General features: G+C 36.6%; 1 protein-coding gene across 1 annotated transcript; it reads right to left on the reverse strand.

The window, feature by feature from the left end:
• prkchb (protein kinase C, eta, b) lies at nucleotides 1–15,016 on the reverse strand. The gene is made up of 14 exons (XM_082146814.1): nucleotides 14,449–15,016; nucleotides 11,451–11,514; nucleotides 10,570–10,726; nucleotides 10,444–10,478; nucleotides 10,272–10,351; nucleotides 9,916–10,045; nucleotides 9,686–9,816; nucleotides 9,409–9,555; nucleotides 9,104–9,277; nucleotides 6,928–7,082; nucleotides 3,718–3,856; nucleotides 3,418–3,606; nucleotides 1,265–1,411; nucleotides 1–415 (listed from the first exon to the last, which is right to left on the reverse strand). The coding sequence occupies exons 1-14, from the start codon at nucleotides 14,788–14,790 to the stop codon at nucleotides 269–271; spliced, it is 2,037 nt and encodes a 678-aa protein (XP_082002940.1). The 5' UTR covers nucleotides 14,791–15,016; the 3' UTR covers nucleotides 1–268.
• Between the last annotated feature and the right edge of the window lie 5,708 nt (nucleotides 15,017–20,724).

The following is a 20,724-nucleotide window of genomic DNA, read 5'->3' on the forward strand; positions in this document are numbered from 1 at the left end:
TTACAAAAGGAATTTTCACGTTTATTACTCAGACTTTAGTTAGCAATACTTTACAATACATAAATTAGCTCATTGCAATGAGTCAATAACAACAACAATAGCACTGGATGGTGCTGTGGAGTATATTGCATTGCCTTCTTCTACATTTTGAATCGTGTCCATATTTTTTGTCTTAGCAACAAGTCTGTCAATGGAGTGTATTACAACAAGTTCGCAAGAGAGAGTTGATAAGGGAAAGTAACATAATCTAAATAAGCCTTGGCTAATGTTAGTTCCATCGCAGCTCTGGAGCTGTGTAAGTGAAGTCTTTAAAATTATCCTGGTGGAAAGGGAAAAGGCTGTCCTCTATTGGTGTAAGACAGGGTTCCTCTTGGGTGAAGTCAGGGTCAAAATTTGCCACATCCTCAATAGATTCCTACAAACCAAAACCAAAACATTATTACTGACCAATATTAACACTTTTCAAATTAATCGGATATTGGTTCTTTAATGTCACATCTGCTGATAAATAGCATCATTTGGTGCATCTATGAAGAATAGCACTCAACAACAATATTTCACTGGTAAAGTAACTAAAGTAATTTTACTTAAATTACTTAAACGTTTACTTTAAGTATGTATATATATATATATATATATATATATATATATATATAATTAAATATATTAATATAAGTATTGTAAAATGTCTTCAATTCTATCAAACAATTTTGTAAATATAATGGAATAAATAATAATAATAATAATAATAATAATCAAGGCTATTTGTTACAGTGTGGAGGTGGATCCAAATCAGCGATCAAAGACTTCAGATTTTACATTGGTTAACATGAACTAACTATTATCAATATATTTTTACAGCATTTATTAACCTTTGTTAATGTTAGTAAATAAAATGAACATGTTCATGTTATTTTACAATACATTAACTGATGTTAACAAATAAAACTTTTGATCTTAAAAATGTATTAGTAAATGTTGAGATTAACATGACCCAAGATCAATAAATGCTGTGGACATATTGTTCATTGTAGCTCATGGTAAATAATGTTGTTAACTAATGTCAACAAATGAACCCTTATTAATGTGTTACCAGTGTTTTATTAAATAAATTAAAATGAAATAAATTAAAATAAATCAGTAATCAAAAATTGGTTCTGATTATTCAATATAAAGAAAGTCCATAACTGAATCAATATTGGTCAATGTCTACTTACAACACACAGAAGAGAATTAAACAGTAGAAGTGCAGAAGAAGGCTTACTATTCGAGGTGTGAACGGTGGTGTGATCTCTCGTTTGTTCAGCTTCTCCCAGTCCAGTCCTGTGAAAAACGAGTGTGCAGTGATGGCCTCTTCCCCTCCATCTCTTTCCATGCAGCCTAACCGACACGCTGGGTCTCTGGTGAGTAACTGGGTAGATAGCAAACACAAATCTTCATTATTAAGCTTTTGAACACAGTGCTTGAAGAGTGCACTTGCTCAATCTTTCAAATAAATGCAAATGCTGTAGAAAAAAAAAAATGGTAACAAATGTTACCTTAAAGTGGGACTTCTACCTGATTTCACAGAAAATGTTTTTTTTGTTGTTGTTGCTATAAATGAATGTATATAAGTTGGTTCAGTTATGTTAAATAGCATTGTAGACTTGAATAAAACCAATTAATTTAGATGTTACCATTTTTAGATTACCACTTTTTCATTGCACTTGGTTGCCAAAATGGTCTCTGTCATACTGGTCTGCAAAGTTTGCATACTGCATAGATCAGATCACTGACTTAAGCCCTTGGAAAGGAGATTTGGGGATATTACTCCACTAATACGAGAAGACCTCTACTTCGTTACATGATGTTAATCCTTCTACCATGACACAGCTCTTTAACCCTTCATGGAGCACAATGTAACGAGGCACAAAGGGCAGGGATAGCCAGTGATAGTGACATCTTGGGTCAAACAGCAGCAATGGGGTCTGCTCACAGGCTGTGCTCTCTGCTCCTTATAAGTCTCATCATGTTTTACATTTAGTATGTATATATGTCAGAGGTCGCACGCCTCTGGAGCAACTAGGGGTTAAGTGTCTTGCTCAGGGACACATTGGTGTCTCACAGTGGATTCGAACCCGGGTCTCTCACACCAAAGGCATGTGTCTTATCCATTGCGCCACTACCACCCTGGAGCTTTTACTGGAGCTTACATACAACTGGCCAAGACCCTCAGAACAGCCAAGAAACATGTTCACTCTGAGCTCTTTAAATGAAGCAAGATTTTAGGTTATTCTGGTGAGAAAAAGAATCATAGCTTGTTGAAGACTAGATCAGAATCAGGTTTCAGTATGAAGGCCTCGAGTAGATACTCTTTTTTTTATGAAATGTTTGCACAATGGTAGAGGAAGAGAGTGGTTTAATCATAAGACGTCACTGCCAGGAAAGTCACAGATTTCCCAACATAGCTGCCTGAGATGCAAGTCAAGACTCTTGTGTCCTTAGAGTAAATGTAAAGAGACTGGTGTAGTAAAAGTCAGATAAATGTACTTGTAGTATAAAACAATGGATTCGATTCAAGTGGCGCCTTTGAGTACGCTTACATTAAATCAAATATTTGCATGCATCTCACCTCTGTTTGGAGCATGTGCTTAGGCCAATTGTATTACAATTAACGTGCAAACATACTGGACGAAATAACTGAAATACCCGATTTACATGCAAATCAATAAGCCGCCAATGCACGTAACCGCGTTTACAAGACTGGATAAAAAAAAAAAAAAAGGTTGTTGCCTGCCTGGTGGTGACGTCAAAACGTAAGCATCCATGTATTACACTCTGTTCATTATGTGAGTTGTGACGTTAAATAAAGCATAAAAACCCCCAGTATTTCAGAGTATTTCAAAATGTCAGCGGGAAAGACTCTCCTCTAGTATTTGAGGTTTCTACAACTGTACCACTTGTCCTTTGGCTGCATGAGATGAGAACACATTTTTTATACTTCTTGGGTCAAGAAAAAGCCAGAGTTTACTCGCCTACCGTGAAACACTCGCTGTGGCTGGATGCGCTTAATCTGCCATATAAGGACGTATTTCTCTCACATGTCACACATGCACACTTCAATAAACTGACAGAACGCAGATTAAGGAGTTTAATTTCATGCCAGGAGAAATTAGGGAAATGGGCAAAAATCTAGCTGTGTCGATCAGTTTATTCTTAAGCTGTTTATGACCTTTCGGCATTAAAGGAAAAAGGTTTAACGTGTTTACATGACCACACACGTTGTCGGCTTAATAGGCGTTATCGGGTTAAGAGCGTGCATGTAAACGTGCAGTGTTTACGAAGAGACATTTTATAAAGACAAATAGTTTTGGTCTGACTTATTTGAAGTCATCATGTGAAATCAATCAGATTTTTTGACTGCAGATCTGGACTCACTCCTCGTAGGATGTCCTCTGCCTCGTTGCTGAGCCAGGATGAATAAATGATCTCTTCTTTGAGGATGCACTCAAACAGCTCGTCCTCAGTCTCCGCTTCAAATGGAGCATGTCCCGACAGCATCTCATAAAGCAGCACTCCCAGAGCCCACCAGTCCACTGATACGCCATACAGCTCCTCCAGGATGATCTGAGAGAGACACACAGCATTAAACATCTAGATGTGAAGAGAACGCGCACACACACACACGCACACACACATTAACCATCATCTTATATATCCTCTTATAGTAATGTTCACCTCAGGTGCAATATAATCTGGAGTCCCACAGAAGGTGCTAGTAAGTTTTCCATGAAAGATTTCCTCTTTGCACATGCCAAAATCTGCCAGTTTGCAGTGGCCATGTCTGTCCAGGAGAATATTGTCCAGTTTCAGGTCCCTTTAAAACACAAAACAGAATGACAAAACTCAAATTATTAACAAATAGTAAAATAGCACTGGGTGTAACCATCAAGGGTAAGTGACAACAAGGTAAAAGTTATTGTTATTAAATTTCAATAATTAATCATTTACTTTTTTTATTTTTTACTTTGGTTAATTACAGATGTTTTCTGCACTTTCTTCACTTATTTTGAGACAAAATGTGTACAATTCTGCTGAAAGGATTTAAATGTTAAAATGCATCAAATGAAGCAAAAAGTAACACACTCTTATCGGAAGCTAAAAGCATTATTGAATGCTTTACATAGCCAACATATTTTATTAAACAGCTGAAGGATTTGTATAATTTTATGAATGAAAGACATTACAACTGTAATTTATGTGTGCCTATACATAAGTCATAAATAACAAGCTGAAAGACAGTCTGCGGTAGCGCGAACAATGTAAACTAAATATCGCAAAACATACAATAGTGAATAACAAATGAGGTTCACAGAGTTCAAATGGTATTGACGCACAATGACAAATGAGCGTGTACTGCAATGCTTGCATGCTAGACACAAGTGTGTAGAGTAATCAGCAAGAGGAGTATCATTCAGTCTCCTGTCACCAGAGAAGGAAAGGCCATATTGATCCAGTGGAAAAGAGAATGACGGAATGTATATTGGATTAACAGCTTCTTGTGACCAAAGGTTTCCAAGGAAATGTGGTCTAATTTCATTCGAAAACAATTAACAGAGAACACATTGAGAGGTGACCTCTTTACTGTGTTGTTAAAAGTGCATGACTGTGCCGCATTACTCAGTAAACATCAAAGAATAGAGTGATTTACAACAACACTATACACACGTGTTGTTCCATCTCCCATTACTTCGTTCAGTCAGTGTAACACTGGAGCCTCAACACTGGACAAAATATCCCCACAAAGATGGCAATATCCGAAATCCTTGTCCTTGTGGGGACATTTTTTGGTCCCCACTCCCCATGATTAAAACAGCTTATAAATCATACTACTGTAAGATACATAGATACACTAAGATATATATTTATTTGAAAATGTAAAAATGCAGAAAGTTTTCTGTGATGGGAGGTTTAGGGGCAGGGTTAGTTAAGGGGATAAAATATTCAGTTTGTACAGTATAAAAATAATTATGTCTATGGAAAGTGCCCATAAAACATTAAAACACAATGTGTGCGTGTGTGTGTGTGTGTGTGTGTGTGTGTGTTTCTGGAAACTTGTGTCTTCTTGTTTCTTCTCAAATAATTTATACAAATGTTATTCTCAAGTGTTATGAATCAGGTAATTTACACAAATGGAAAAGAGAAAGAAAGACAGAGACTACTACAAAATCAAAAAGATATCTTAACCTCATTTACTTTATGCCTAGTGAACAAGCACAGAGACATGCAGAGACTCACGCTCACAGTTTCTCACAGGGCTGGCGCTGGCAAAAATAACAGCATGGCAAACTCACCAGCCTGGCCATCAACCACAGCCGAATCTGCAGCTGGAGAACTGGCAGAACTATTGCAGAGCCCGCAAAATGGGCAAATCTCTCTTCTGCTTAACCATCATTGACGTAATCGAATGCTTTCCTCTCTACGTAAAACAACCCAAGACTCTTGCAATGTTGCAACAAAAGTCTTCAAACACCAAGTATTCTGATTTTTAAAAAAGGGTTTATCATTTAATTAAAAAAAGAATAAAACAACAACGGAGAGTTTGTCATTTCTGATGCCCTTTTGGAAACCAGATATAATTTAGCAACAGTGGAACAATTTGAGAGGTCAATAAACAATCTGCATTTGCACTTTATCCAAGCCTCCGGGTATAACAGGCTTACTATTCAGTGAGACTAAAACACTAAAGTCATTAATGAACTCTTCATTTCTTTCATGCACTGTCCATTCTTTTTGAATAAATCCAGTATAGTCTAGTCATCGGATTAGAGCAGAGCCAGATTACACAGCATTACAGCATCTAATATAAGATCAGGGTTAAGTAAGGTGAAGTGGAGAGGAGCAGCTTGAAGACACAGAGGTCAACGAATCGTTGTATTGCTGGTTTTATAAAAGGTGTTACAGGTTTCCCTTCAAAATCAATGCTGAAATATTGTGATGGGATTTTTTATATTTATTCAGAATAATATGTTGTGCTATATTGCACTTTGTAACAGAAAAAGAGTCATGTGATAAAACCAGAGCAGTCCACAGGCCGCTCTCTCACTCTCCCTCCCTTGCTCTCTCTGTCTTTCTGAGTAAACAGCTTATGTAATAATAGCTCCATTGCATGCTGGGCAGGCCTGTGACGTCAGCTCAAGTTCACACTCAAAATGTCCCCATAGTCCTCTTACAATACAACACTCCCATCTTTCCCAGGACTCTACTCTTCTCCCCATAAGCTTCACTTCACAGAAGCGTTATAATTACCCTAAAATAATTTGCTTTAAAGCCCAATAAAATCGAAAGGAAAGGTGAGAGTGGCCATAAAGAGGCCCATATGATTGTAAAGACGACAGAGGGTCAGCAAAGTTCACTGGAATTCCAGAAAAGACCCCACAGGGAAGCTGGTAAATGCCGCGAGGCTCATTTGAATGGGAAAGTAGTTTGCCAGATCTGTTTATATTTGGGCTTGGCTCGGCTCTATTACAAGGGTGATCGGAAAGCTTATTCAGGTAGACAAAGGTCATGTGATTACTGCCAGGAAGAGCTAAATATTCCGACAAGGCATAGGAAGACTTAGTCTAGGGCGGAGACTGTCTGTAAAATCTGACGAAATGTGTCAGGACATGCGTAGACTGAACACATGCGCATGTCAAAGCAAACAACTGAAGGGCAGTTGCACTAGGGTGTGAAAATCTACAGTAATTTCAGATGAACATAATGAATTTCAAATATTCTTTCCTTCTGACAAAGGAATCACATGTTTTGTACATAAAAACCGTCTGGAAAGATAAGCTAACTTGGACAGCTAGCTCCAAAATAATTTAGCAAAATTTAAACCAGAGAGAAAAGATAAAATAATGAGAGGAAATGTGTGACATTAACATGATCCACAGTATTCCTCACCTGTAAATTATTCCTTTGGAGTGAAGGAACATCAGGGCCGAAATGATCTCCGCGGCATAAAACTGTGCTCGTGGCTCATCAAAACGCCTGCACTTCTGGATGTGGAACATGAGGTCACCACCATTCACAAACTCCATGACAAAGAATAACCGATCCTGGGAAATGAAGAGCACAGGTTAGCAAATACAGAGAAAAAGAATGTGGAAAAACATGTTATAAAGTATAAAAGAGTCAAATACAAAGGAATATATTCAATATATTCATTCTATTACTTCTTCCAGCATTAATAAACATGTAAACCTATAATATGTACAGTATTTTAACTTGTGTTCTATAACACATTGATGCTATTAATGTAAAAATGACTATAAACAACTATTTATATATTATATTTTACACAAACATCTATTGCAATTATAAAACATTTATTCAATATACACAACTGTTCAAAAGATTATAAATGTCTTTACTGTCACTTTTTATCAATTTATCAATAGTATGATAATATGTGTAAGTCAACAAAAAACTTGCATCACTTCCTGTTAACATTTTCGGTATGGAAAGCAGGAAGTGAATACCATTACTAACCAAGACGCTCCATCTACTGTTTACATTGGGTATTGCAACTGACATCACTAATTTATATTATTTCTAAAGATGGGCTTTTGGGTGGCTTTTATTTTAAAATATGCTCTCAGAAAGTGTAGTAATCTTATGGACTGTATATCAAGTATCAGTAGCATTTGATAGCATTAAATGGACCAACTGCTAATTCAGCTGTCAGATTTTTAACCCCAGGAAATATTCTCATGAAGTTTCAGGAGACTGACGTATGTTTCAGGAGATTGAAGATAAAAACAAAAGTATTTCAGGAATGTAAACAATTTTTTCTATATGATGTCAAGGGGTTTTGCCAAAAAGCATTGTGTTTCCTGGTTGAGTGAGGGAAATGGAGTGTCTACATTCAACAACACTTGTCAATGTGGGAACCGTGATGACATACTGTAAGTTAACCTCTACTGCAAAGTCTAGTGTGATTTCTTCTAGGATCACGTTACAGATTAGCTACCCGATAACATGTCAACAAATCATACACTGAACAGAATTCACCCCTGACCGGATTACGGCATTTACTCTGGATTCCCGAAAGCTGTTTAAAGGGATACTCCACTTTAAAATGAAAATTCTGTCATCAATATCAGTAACCAGACAGTTTCTGGTCTTATTGACTTCCATAGTGTATATTTCTTCCTACTATGGAAGTCAATGAGACCAGAAACTGTCTGGTTACTGACATTCTTCTAAATATCTTCCTTTCTTTCAGCAGAAGAAAGAAATTCATACAGGTTTGAAACAACATGAGGGTGAGTATATGATGACAGAATTTTCATTTTAAAGTGGAGTATCCCTTTAAGAAGCATTTCTAGATTCTTCTTGTGACCCTGGACCACAAAACCAGTCTTATGGGTAATTTTTTTTAAATTGAGATTTATACATCATCTGAAAGCTGAATACATAATCTCTCCATTGATGTATGGTTTGTTAGGATAGGACAATATTTGGCCGAGATACAACTATTTGAAAATCTGGAATCTGAGGGTAGCCTACAGAAAAATCGAAATATTGAGAAAATCGCCTTTAAAGTTGTCCATTTCTATTGGCGATTGTGCTGCATCCATTCACAAAAATAAATGTTTTATATATTTAAGGTGGGAAATTTACAAAATATCTTCATGGGACATGATCTTTACTTAATATCCTAATGATTTTTGGCATAAAAGAAAAATCTATCATTTTGACCCATACAATGTTTTGTTGGCTATTGCCACAAATATACCCGTGCAACATAAGACTGGTTTTGTGATCCAGGGTCACTATTATCCTATGAATGAATTTTTATAACAAGGAATCAAACTTTCCTTTATCAGAGTTCAATCAATGTACACTGTAATGATACTGGTAATTTTCAGTGAGGACATTATCTGTTAAGTTTGCGGACATTTCCTTTACCCTAAAACACGACGCAGCGTAATGCGTAATTCAGGGTAATTCAAGGGTAAGCCTTATGTATGGAATATGGGATTTATCAAATCTGTTACAATATATTGTCATTATTTTACCTCTATTCATCATATGACATGCTATTAGCACCTTAAATCCGTTTAAGGATTCTTACCACAGTCTGAAAGCAGTAGTAGAGCTGTGTGAGAAATGGATGTTGGTGGGCCAGAGTCAGCACTCTCTTCTCAATCATGGTAGCCTCGACATCATCGTCTTGCAGTATGACATCCTTCTTCAGCATTTTCACAGCAAAGACCCTGTGGTCACTTTTTAGACGAGCCAACATCACCTACAGAGGCACACATATACACATCTGTGGTTAAAAGTGCCAGGACGTTCTTAAAACATATTGAGAATTTATAATGATCAAATGCAAGAGAATGTAATCTAGGTAATGAGACATAGTTGCATGTGCGATACCTTGCCAAAGCTGCCTTTTCCCAGCACTTGCAAGAAACTAAAGTCTTCCAGACCAACTTTAACAGTCTCGTCTTCTTGCTCCTCAAATGCTGGTGGTATGCTTTTAATGGAGTTCTGACCCTTTATTCCTGTCATGTGCAGAGAACTCTACGGAGAAAAAATACGGAGAAATATACTCAATGTACGCAAATTTGGAGAAATATCTCACAAAGACAATAAATGTGCATATAACCAAAGCAAATATTATTGATTTTCGAGATGGCTTTTATGAAGATACCTGAGACTTTCGTTTGGAGAGTGTGTTGAGCAATCCAATCTCTGACAATTTGCTGGCCAGTTCCGAACTGTTCACTCCGCAGTTGGGTGCAACATTTTGTTCACAGCGTTTGTGGATGTTCATCTTGCAACCTGAACAAATCCACACCACACAGATGACAACAACAATCTTTGAGTACAAAGCAGCCGTGTTCACATATATTCCAATAAGTCGAGTCAATATGTGCTTACTCTTGCATTGGAGACCCTGTTTCATCAGGCCGTACAGGAGAGATCCGCAGTGGTTACAGTATGTGGGAACTTTGTAGTTGTGTTCTCTAAACTGGTGGGGTAAGTTGACGCTGAAGCCCTGCCTTTGGCCCTGTACACAGAATAAAATGCATGTCAAATGGATCCACAAGACATCATTTTGTCATCACACATGCATTTACACACACACACACACACACACACACACACACACACACACACACACACACACACACACACACACACACACACACACACACACACACACACACACACACACACACACACACACACACACACACACACACACAAGCACACACACTCACTCACTCTCTTACCTCATTTAAATCTTTCTTCATACGTGGACACTCACTTACAATCAAGTTATGACACCTCTTATGAACCACACACGCGCACACTAGAATAGTAAGGCAAAAAGTGAATGTTGCTATTCCTTGTATATGCATATGGGAAAATTATGATTCCACTAATATTAGTAACCATACACACCTTGACATTGATAACCTTGCTTTCCAATAACACCCCTGGGAAAAGATTATATTTTTATAACCACATGGCATCCCATTCATTAACTGAGGCTATGTGCATGACAATGTGTTTCTATGTAAGTCTCACCAAATGAAGTTTTTGCAATGGCAGCAAAAAGTAGGCTGGGGAAGGAAGGTTGCCATAAACTTATGACCGTAGACTTGGTGGACCTTTCTTCTCTTTAAAGCTTTTTGCCCCTCTCTTGTAAGTTTTTTATGGGGTCTCGATCCATTCACAGCTTGATCTGTAATTGATGGCAACACTTAGTCAGCACAATCAAAATGCCAACAAAATTAACTGTAAAGTTAAAACTAACTGGATAAGTACACATGAAAGTGGGACATTTACAAAGAATTATGAAAAGCTGGTTAGTGGTTATGATGCTGACATTTTTTTTATTTTTTTATCAAACTTAAAAAAGAGATTGAATACTATGTTTAAAGACAAAAATATAACAACATCTTTATTAAAAGACATAAAATGGTGAAATATATTTTTTTTCCATCAGCGTCTAAGAGAAAAACAGCACACCAGGTTCGATTTATAGCTTAACTTATTTGTCACAGACAGTGTGTCACACACACATAAACAAACACTTTATATTATAATTACACATCAATAATTTATTTTTATATAAGAATAATAAAGATTTAGGTAACACTTTAGTTTAGGGTTGAATTAACTAGTTGCTTATTAGCAAGCATATTACTAGGATATTGGCTGTTTATTAGTACTTATATAAGGCACATATTAATGCCTTATGTAGAACATGACCATATTCTACATCCCTAATCCTATGCAAAACATAAACTTAACAACTACCTAACTATTAATATGCCATAATTAGGTGTTTATTGAGGCAAAAGTTGTAGTTAATAGTTAGTTAATGGTGAGAATTGGGCCCTAATCTAAAGTGTGACCAAGATTTATATTTAAAACATAGGCTATAGATAATGAAAACAGCTAACCATCTGTAAAGGAGCCGGTGAGAGAGATGGATACATACACACTTCCCTCTGGTTCCAGATTTACCTGGAAGAGGAGATAACCGGTGAGAAACAATATAATACACTTTAAAAACACACTAAAAACTACTGTAAGTGCTGACACTATGATAAACTATCACTTTTATATCAAATATAATATCCTGTAGAGCTTCATAACATTTGTTTTTAATATTTAGCAGTTGCAAAAAAAATAAAAAAAAATAATCTTAAACATTTAAAAATATTTTTTAGTTCACACTGATTACATAAACTGTAAAAATAGCACGATAGTCTGCACACAAACTGAAAATATTTAAACAATTTTTTTTTAAAGCACCAGACTTTCCACTAAGCTGATAACACTGATGTTAAAGGTGATACATTTAGCTAAATGGACATGTTTTTTTTAGAGTGAAGGATGTGGCTATACTGTTTGATGTGGTTATGACCATGACAGGTCACAAAATTTGTATGCTCAAATGCTCAAAAAGATTGTATTACCCAATGTCTGTATGTCTTATAAGTTAAGGTTGTCTGATTAACTTTTATATTTCACTGCAGCATATTAACAGTCGTCTCTCTCCCTCTCTCTCTCTCTCTCTCTCTCTCTCTCTCTCTCTCTCTCTTCTATCACAATCTGTCATTCGATCTTGCCATCTAAGTCATTCTCTCGCTTCCTATCATTTAGCTTGCCCTGTGAAGTGGGAGGAATTCCTGTAATGCGAGGCAGGACGAGGAAAGCAGGACTAGCTGGTTCAGGGAGTTAAATCCATAGCACGCACCATGAAGAACAACACGTGTTTAGGGATAGGAAGGTTTAAACATTGACCCACGACACTTGAAAAGTATTTAAAAAGTATAAAATATAAAGAGACAAACTCAGCAACGCATAAGGTACATCGTTTTCAATATTGCAAACACATTATCTAGGTTGCCAGGAAACTGCATAACAGATGCAAAGATTAACAAACTCTCAGCTGTGAAGCCAAAGCAGAGGTTTAACCTAACACCATCTCTGTTATATTTGGCAGCTGGCTTTAAAATGACACCAAACCACTCAGCCGAATAGAAATCAAATCATTACAAAATGTAAACTTGAGTTCTGGTGAATGCTATTGCAAGTTGTACATGCTTGCAATGCTTGCAAAGCTTAAGATTTATAACATATGGGAGGTTTATATGGGTCAAAGAGAGGAATCTGGCTAGTTTGGTTGAGCAGCATGTTTGCACTAGTGGTACAAGTTTGCAAGCATGTCCCCCGCAAACACTGAGTGATAAAACCACACTTGCAAAATAACCAGCACATTTTCTGCAACCTAAACTCTTCAAAATAAAAGTTTTTTTTCCCCCACAAAGAACCTTTATTTTTAAGACTTTATATTGTCAAAATGGTAATTTTAAAATGATCAGTAAAAGTTAGGACATGAAGCTGATTTTAGGTTACAATTTTTTTTGATGGTCCACTTTAGACATTATATGCAACTTTGCAACCAGATTTAAATGAATTAACATTAGAGTATTAGCAGACTGTTATGTTAGAGTTAGGTTTTACGGTTCAGTAAAGTAGAATGAGTTGACATGTAGTTGCAGAGTTACTTATAGTCAGTATAATGTCTGTTGGGGAGTAACAGTATAAAGTGTAAGCAGATATTAAGCAGACAGTAATACTCTAATGACTGCTAGTTGACATGTAGTTGCAAAATTACTTTATTTAGTAGAATGTCTAAAGAGGACCATCAAAATAAAGTGTTACCATATTTTAAAATTCTTATACTGTCCAATTGAAGTTTAAAGCAAATACTGTACATACTAAAAAATAATGATTTCATGTTCTATGCCAAATTTGTAACCTTGAAAAATGTACATTTCAGAAGTTTTAGTATGAAACATAACCTTAAACACCCACAAAAAAACATCATAATCAGATGTCAAAACATAACGAGAAAAGCAACTGCTTGCAAACGCTCAGTTGACCACATTTTATCACTTGGACTAAAGGGAAGGCAGACAGGAGTATGTCAAACCACACATCACCGTTTACCCAATAGATGTAAGAGAAGGTGACGCTCTGAGAGTTTCCGTGATGCATGGTGGGGTGCAACATGTGGTTCTGAGCACGACCTAGTTATTGCACAGATGAAAGCGACAGGACCCTCTGACAAGAACACTGAAAGGCCTGCAGTCAGGAAAGACTAAAACTACAAAGAAAAGGGAGCGATGGGTTCCACATCTCTCTTACTTTGCATTTCATTGCATTTTGTATGCAATTTATATCAAAGTATTAATATCAAAAGTAAAAAAATAATGTTCAGGGAATGACTCTGAATATAACATTTAAAGAGATAGTTCACCAAAAAAATGTAATCCTTTCATCATTTACTCACCCTCAAGTTTTTCCAAACCTGTATGAATTTATTTCTTCTGCTGAACACAAAAGAAGATATTCTGAAGAATGAGGTTAACCAAACTGCGCCCCATTGACTTACATAGTATTTTTTCCAACTATGGAAGTCAATGGGGCTCATCAACTGTTTGTTTACAAAATATCTTCTTTTTTGTTCAGCAGAAATTCATACAGATTTGGAACAACTTGAGGGTGAGTAAATGATGACAGGATTTTCATTTTTAGGTGAACTATCCCTTTAAGTGTCAAGTTTCACAACGATAGATAAAATCGCATGCTGGAGGAGGTAACCATAGCAACAGCTGCTCGATCGATGTTTCATAATTTACATCGATAAAACAAATATTTTTTCATGTTACAATTGTATACATCAATCACTATGTCTATAATTTATCAAACAGTCAAACAGTAAATTATGGTGATGATCATGTCAACATGTCTGCCCTAAATAACTATTGTAAAACTCCTCTCGTTCCTCTCTCTTTTATGTTTTTTTTATACCAAGTTACCACACCTCTATTTGTAGTTATATAGCCTAGTTAAGGAACAATACTGTTATTCACAGTGAAAACTCACCCATCCTTCAAAAGTTTGTCTTGTGTTTGATGGCACTATCAGTTCGTCAAGCTGGATTCTGTAATTTGCGACAAAATCATCGTATCCTATAGGGGTGTTATTGAAAACAGCCAGTTCCAGCTCTTTGCCATTCGAGATGTATGGGCAGAATTCATCATCGAAGGTCGGCTTGTTGGTCTTCGATTTTGTGGCGGTTTGTCCAACTTTCAGATTATCGACTTTAACAACGATGTAAGGATCCAGGTGGGTTTTCTTATGAAAGGTGTGGCGAGTTGAAAAAGTTGTTGGTTTTAAATCCACTGCCTCCCCGATACGCAGCCTCAGATATCCGTTGAATTTCATAGTCGTAGCTCCAATAGGCTATTTAATATTCGATTCAATAAACCGAATAGGCGATAAATCGAAAGATTTCACCTTTCAATTAACACGAAATCATAATAGGCTAAACTACAAAAGAATACGTTCTGAAGAAACATAGAACTGACATAAGTTAGTCACAGTCAAAAACCTGGAACAGCGAAACCACAGATGAGTGCTGAGCTTTCGTCCTTCATAAAATTGTCAAGAGTAAACCTCCCTCTCTCTCTCTCTCTCTCTCTCTCTCTCTCTCTCTCTCTCTCTCTCTCTCTCTCTCTCTCTCTCTCTCTCTCTCTCTGTGTGTGTGTGTGTGTAGTTTGAGCTATGCGAAGCCGAAGCGTCACGAAAAGATACATGAAATGGGTAGCCTACATTCCGTGTTTGTGCCGTCATCTAGTGTATAACTATGCCGACAATGCGAGCATAACAAAGACAAAGACGATGATAAGACACACCTGACTCTGTGCTTCTCCTACCTACAGACGACATGGAAATCCATTTAGAATGAATCACAATCAGGGCAAGACTTAGTAGTTTTTTTGCTAAGCTTCAAACCATTAAATCTCTCTCGGTATGTAACAGGAGCAAGCATTAACTGCACAGAGCAGAACAACTTTTAATAAGATGTCAACTAGCACTAGAGGAAAGTGAAAGTGAAAGAGAGAGATATTTATCATTTGTGACACAAAAATGTTAAATGTGAATGTCAGCAACTGAATCTAATATCTGAACTCTAATACAACAGGGTCAATATGTGTGCATATACACACGGCCACACAGTTTATAGAATAAAACAAAAATGGTCATTATATATATATGGAGAGGCCTACAACCCACAGTGTCTTGCACATGCACCCACTATGAAATTTGGTGAAGGATTGGTGACAATCTGGGGGTTCTTCAGTAAGGCTAGAATCGAGCTGATCCGTCTTTGAGAAGGGCGGGTCAAGCCTATCCTGGAAGAGAAATTGCTTCTTTTTGGTCTGACAATGTTCCCCAACTCGAAGGATTGGTTTTCCCACAGGAATTTTTTTTTCACCTCTGGAATGTGATCAATATATATATATATATATATATATATATATATATATATATATATATATATATATATATATATATTCATTGTAGGCCTATATATATGCCATTTTTTTCAGACCTTGAATAATGCAAAGAAAACAAAAAAATATTATAAATATTTACAATACTAATGTTTTAACTTCAGAAGGGTTAAGAATTCAATGTTTGGTGGAATAACCCTGATTTCCAATCACAGCTTTCATGCGTCTACCAGCCTTTCAGTTGGCTGTTGGGTGACTTTGCCACTCCTGGCACAAAAATTCAAGCTTTGTTTGATGGCCTGTGAACTTCTATCTTCCTCTTGATCATTGGGCTGGCCATGACAGGGTCTTTATCTGGTGGTCCATCCACCTTCATTGGCCTGGCTGTGTGGCATGGAGCATTGTCCTGCGGGAAAACCAATCCTTCGAGTTGGGGAACATTGTCAGACCAAAAAGAAGCAATTTCTCTTCCAGGATAGGCTTGAGTCACACGCCCTTCTCAAAGACGGATCAGCTCGATTCTAGCCTTACTGAAGAACCCCCAGATCGTCACCAATCCTCCACCAAATTTCATAGTGGGTGCATGTGCAAGACACTGTGGGTTGTAGTAGGCCTCTCCAGGTGTTGGGCAAAGCTGAAAACTGGACTCATCAGATAAAATCAGAACCAGGCAGATCCAATATTTATATTTCATATCATATTTATTTCAATTAACACATTTTTAAAATTGTTTTAGTTAACAATAATAACACTGGACCACTTTGATGTAGCCTACAGCAGGCACATATTTTATGTAAGTTCGAGACACATGAATAATGCTTCTCGAACTTACATAAAATATTTGCCTTCTATAGTGCTATGCTCAGTTGTCCAGAAGAGGGCAGTGTTGCATAACGCTGCATTGTGGCATCAAACGTCACCTTTACCAATTTAGGTTTCTAATTTCAAAAATGCTCTTCCAGACAGTAGCGGTTCTGGCTTATTTGGTGCCACACCCCCCACCTCCCCAACAGTAGGCTACGTTAATGCACATAATAGTATATATATATATATATATATATATATATATATATATATATATATATATATATATATATATATATATGATATTTCATCAGTCAATTGTGGAAGTGGTGGTCAATAGCTTCTGGCAACATTAAATCCAGGAGAGAAGAGACAATCTGGGGTGCGTTTCCCGAAAGCATCGTTAGCCAACTATGGTCGCAAGTTCCGTCGTTATCAGCATAGTTCAACGATTTGGTGTTTCCCGAAACCATCGTTCAAACGAACGTTCGCAAACAGCATCGCAAACTTGTGTGGTTGGAACGACAGCTCTCGAGCTGTCGTTAGAAGCATAGTTTCTAGTTTACATTAGATGTAGACTGAATAAATCCTTATCTTTAGCAAAATAAGCAAGCTGACATTCAGTACAACCCGTGTTATTTATTTAGAATACATACAAATGTAATTTATGTCTTTTAGTTTGTCAAGAGATTAAAAGCACCGTTTTTGAAGACTGCGCATGTGCGAACGTGCTCTACTATGTAAGAACGAGCCAAATATTGAGTCTGGTAATAAAGCAAAATAACTGAGAAAAATTAGAAATGGTCTTCAGATGCCATGTCTGTAACTTATATGACAAAATCTAGCGTTAATTCGATCTCAAACAGATTAATTAAAATAAGTTATTAGTCCACCACGTGCGAGACGTCATAAACCAACGTGGTTGAACGATACTTTGCGACAGACGGTTTCGGGAAACAGTCGTAACTAGCTAGTTGATTTCTCCAACGATGCATCGTACTATGGTAGTTAAGCAGCGAGCTATATAGTTGTACGGGAAACGCACCCCTGGACAGTCTGGACAATCAGGAGTTTGGCCCAGCCTAGCAAACCCCTTCATACCTTTTCCCCTAACAATCTGGCCCACACTGAAAGTCAAATGGCCTACCTTTTGAATTTGCACAAAGTTACACAATGAAGATTCATAAAATTCATTACACAAATCCTGAATTAATGTAATTAATTAAAAAATATTAAAATGAATAAGAGTCAATACACTACTAAAAATTTGCATTACTATTTTCACTCAAATTGCTGGTAAATCTTACAAATAGTTAAAAAACGATTCTGCAAGTAACACTGAATTTTTGTAATCCCTAAAATTGTAATCCCTAATTTTAGATTCAATGCATTCAATATGATGCATTACTTTTAAAGTACATTTCCCCAACACTGTTAATGTGACATAAAAAAATAAATAAAAAAAACTGAAAACACAACACCTGCTTTGCCATCACAGCCCTGCAATGTGAATGTCAGCAAGTGGGCTACTGAGTTTCTATATTGGCAGCCGAACGAGTCAGGCCTCAAACTGTGAATAGCACCTCATTCATCATACTCCATAAAGAACCCCATGGGAACACGTGCACCATAACCACATGCATAAAAATAGACACTGCAGATTTACAAAGCCTCTCTCAAACACCTTCGAAATGTCCGGGCATATTGATTTGAGGAATCGACTATATGTTTCTTAAGTGGCATGAGAGCTCAGATTGCTCATGCATGTTCTTTAGTCTTAATTGTGCCATATGGTGTTTGAAACCAAACCCGAGCTTTTGCTGGTACTTACTTATATACTAGAGGAACAATATCCACCTGCAAGCTGCTATCCATTTGCCACTACACTGTAAAAAGTTGTAACCTGCAATTGTTACCTTAAAGAACTAATTCTTATCTGATTTGTGTTGGTAAAAAATGTATGTGTATAGATTGATTCAGTCATGTTAAATAATATTTTTTTGTATAAAACCCTCTGGTGCTCTTTTGTCATTTTTGACTGAAAATGTTTTGGTTTTTAGAAGTTTTTACTTCACATGGTACGAAACTTGGTAAAGGTTTTGGCACTTGCTATGTGAACACACAAAAAAATCATGGACATAATTTGAAAAGGTCCTGAAAAAAAGAGTCACTTAAGACACTTGTACTCAAATGGCTGCATTGGAAATGAATGAGAAACGAATTAAATCTAGTGGAAACGTTTGGTACTGCGCCCAAACAAAATCTTACTGAAAGCTCTTTTTTTATCAACCTCAACTTTGAAACACAACTTGTTTATATTTATAAAAATATATATATATATTTTATATAAAAAATTTTAATTGCATTTCTGTGCATTTTCTCATAACAAAAAATGTAAACTTTTATAACTTAATATATATATATATATATATATATAGGCTATATATGTTTTCACTTCAATAATAATTTTCTTTAAAAAGAGACAAAACTTGAGTCTGTGCTCCAAAACATTCAAGATATATGACAGTTTAAGTTGGAAATTTAATTTTCAGGTCCATGCTCAAAAAGGGAATAAATGGAATATAACTACTGCATAAATATACTTTAGTTCCTTAAAATCCCCTAAAAACACAAAAACATAGTACATTCATTTCATTGAAATAAAAAATTATACTGATGATGCTCCTTCTCTCCAACACAATGACATCACATTACAAATATACGTATGTAACCCATTGACTTTAGATAGTTGTGTCTATGGCTGAAATAACTCATGCTGCATGTAAAAACTTGTAGCATTGTCTATTGTGTTGCAACAGGCCTGTAATTAACCTTGCATGTCATTCTTATGTGGACAATGATGTTTACTCTCACCACCTTCTATTTGTTTAAGGAACATGACAGTAATTTCTGTCACACTCGACCTTTAAGCAATGATTCACAGCAGATCACATTAATAGGAAGCTTCTGATACAAAGTGGTCCCATTTGAAAGTTATCGACCTCATCTATAAGCTCTCCACCAGATCACCACAATTTACCTTTGAAGGAAGAAAAACAGCATGTTAAGGATCCGATTTAGGAAATAATGCGGACACATGTAACCCTAGCTCCCCGCTGCTCTTTCAGATGATTGAGAGTGCCCAATAAAAGCTTTGTCTATTTTCTTCAGTTATTCCTTCAAGGGCAAATAAGATTGTGTGTGTACTAATTGCTTATGTGTGTGAGAGAGAGAGGCAGAAAGAGAAAGGTATGATTAAATTAGAAATTATTATGAGAGTTTGTGCTCAATCAATATACAAATTGTGCAGACGCCAAGAAAGAGGTTTATGTCTCATGGACTTCTGCTTTTAGCACTCACACATAGACCCACACACAACCACATACAAACACAGGCACATACAGTAAGCATGAAATGGAAACCTGTACTTTAGTAGTGAATTCTGTATCACTATCCATCTTAGTTTTTTTTTTCAACTTCTAAAGCGAGCGCTTAACTCTGTATTAATATGACTTTAAAGCCTATGTTTTAGTACCAAACAGCCCAGACAATGTAAAACTGTAGCTGAAACCCAAATCCTCTGTAGGATTTAGCTGAAGTGGAGACTCCAGAGCTGGAATGTAAAGATGTGGATATGCAAGGTCATATTTGTAAAGCCAAAGTTGCGTTTCTTTACTGTTAGCTACAATTTCCACGCTTGTGAGATGAAGCCCTACGCCTGTGACTGTGGAACACGTGGAAAACATTTGACCACTAAAGTATAATTCACCCCAGCTGTATGGACACGCCACTCTGAGGATGAGGCTTCAACCACTCACTGCATGAACTGATTCTCACCAGAGGGGAGAAAATGAGAGTGAAACATAATTTTCTCAACCTGGATATCAATAAGCCTTTCCCCATCCCACAAGGTGTGCTAAAATCCTGGTCTGGCCTTGCAGTGATATGGTGTTTGGTTTAGTTTGGTTTCTATTTGAATGTGTTTTCTTCAGTTGCAGCGCGTTGAGCTCTCTTGGCCACCGTAGAAATGGCTTCTTGAATAAGAAAAAAATCCATC

This window comes from Leuciscus leuciscus, assembly GCF_965113295.1.
Source record: "Leuciscus leuciscus genome assembly, chromosome: 19".
Lineage (NCBI taxonomy): Eukaryota > Metazoa > Chordata > Actinopteri > Cypriniformes > Leuciscidae > Leuciscus > Leuciscus leuciscus.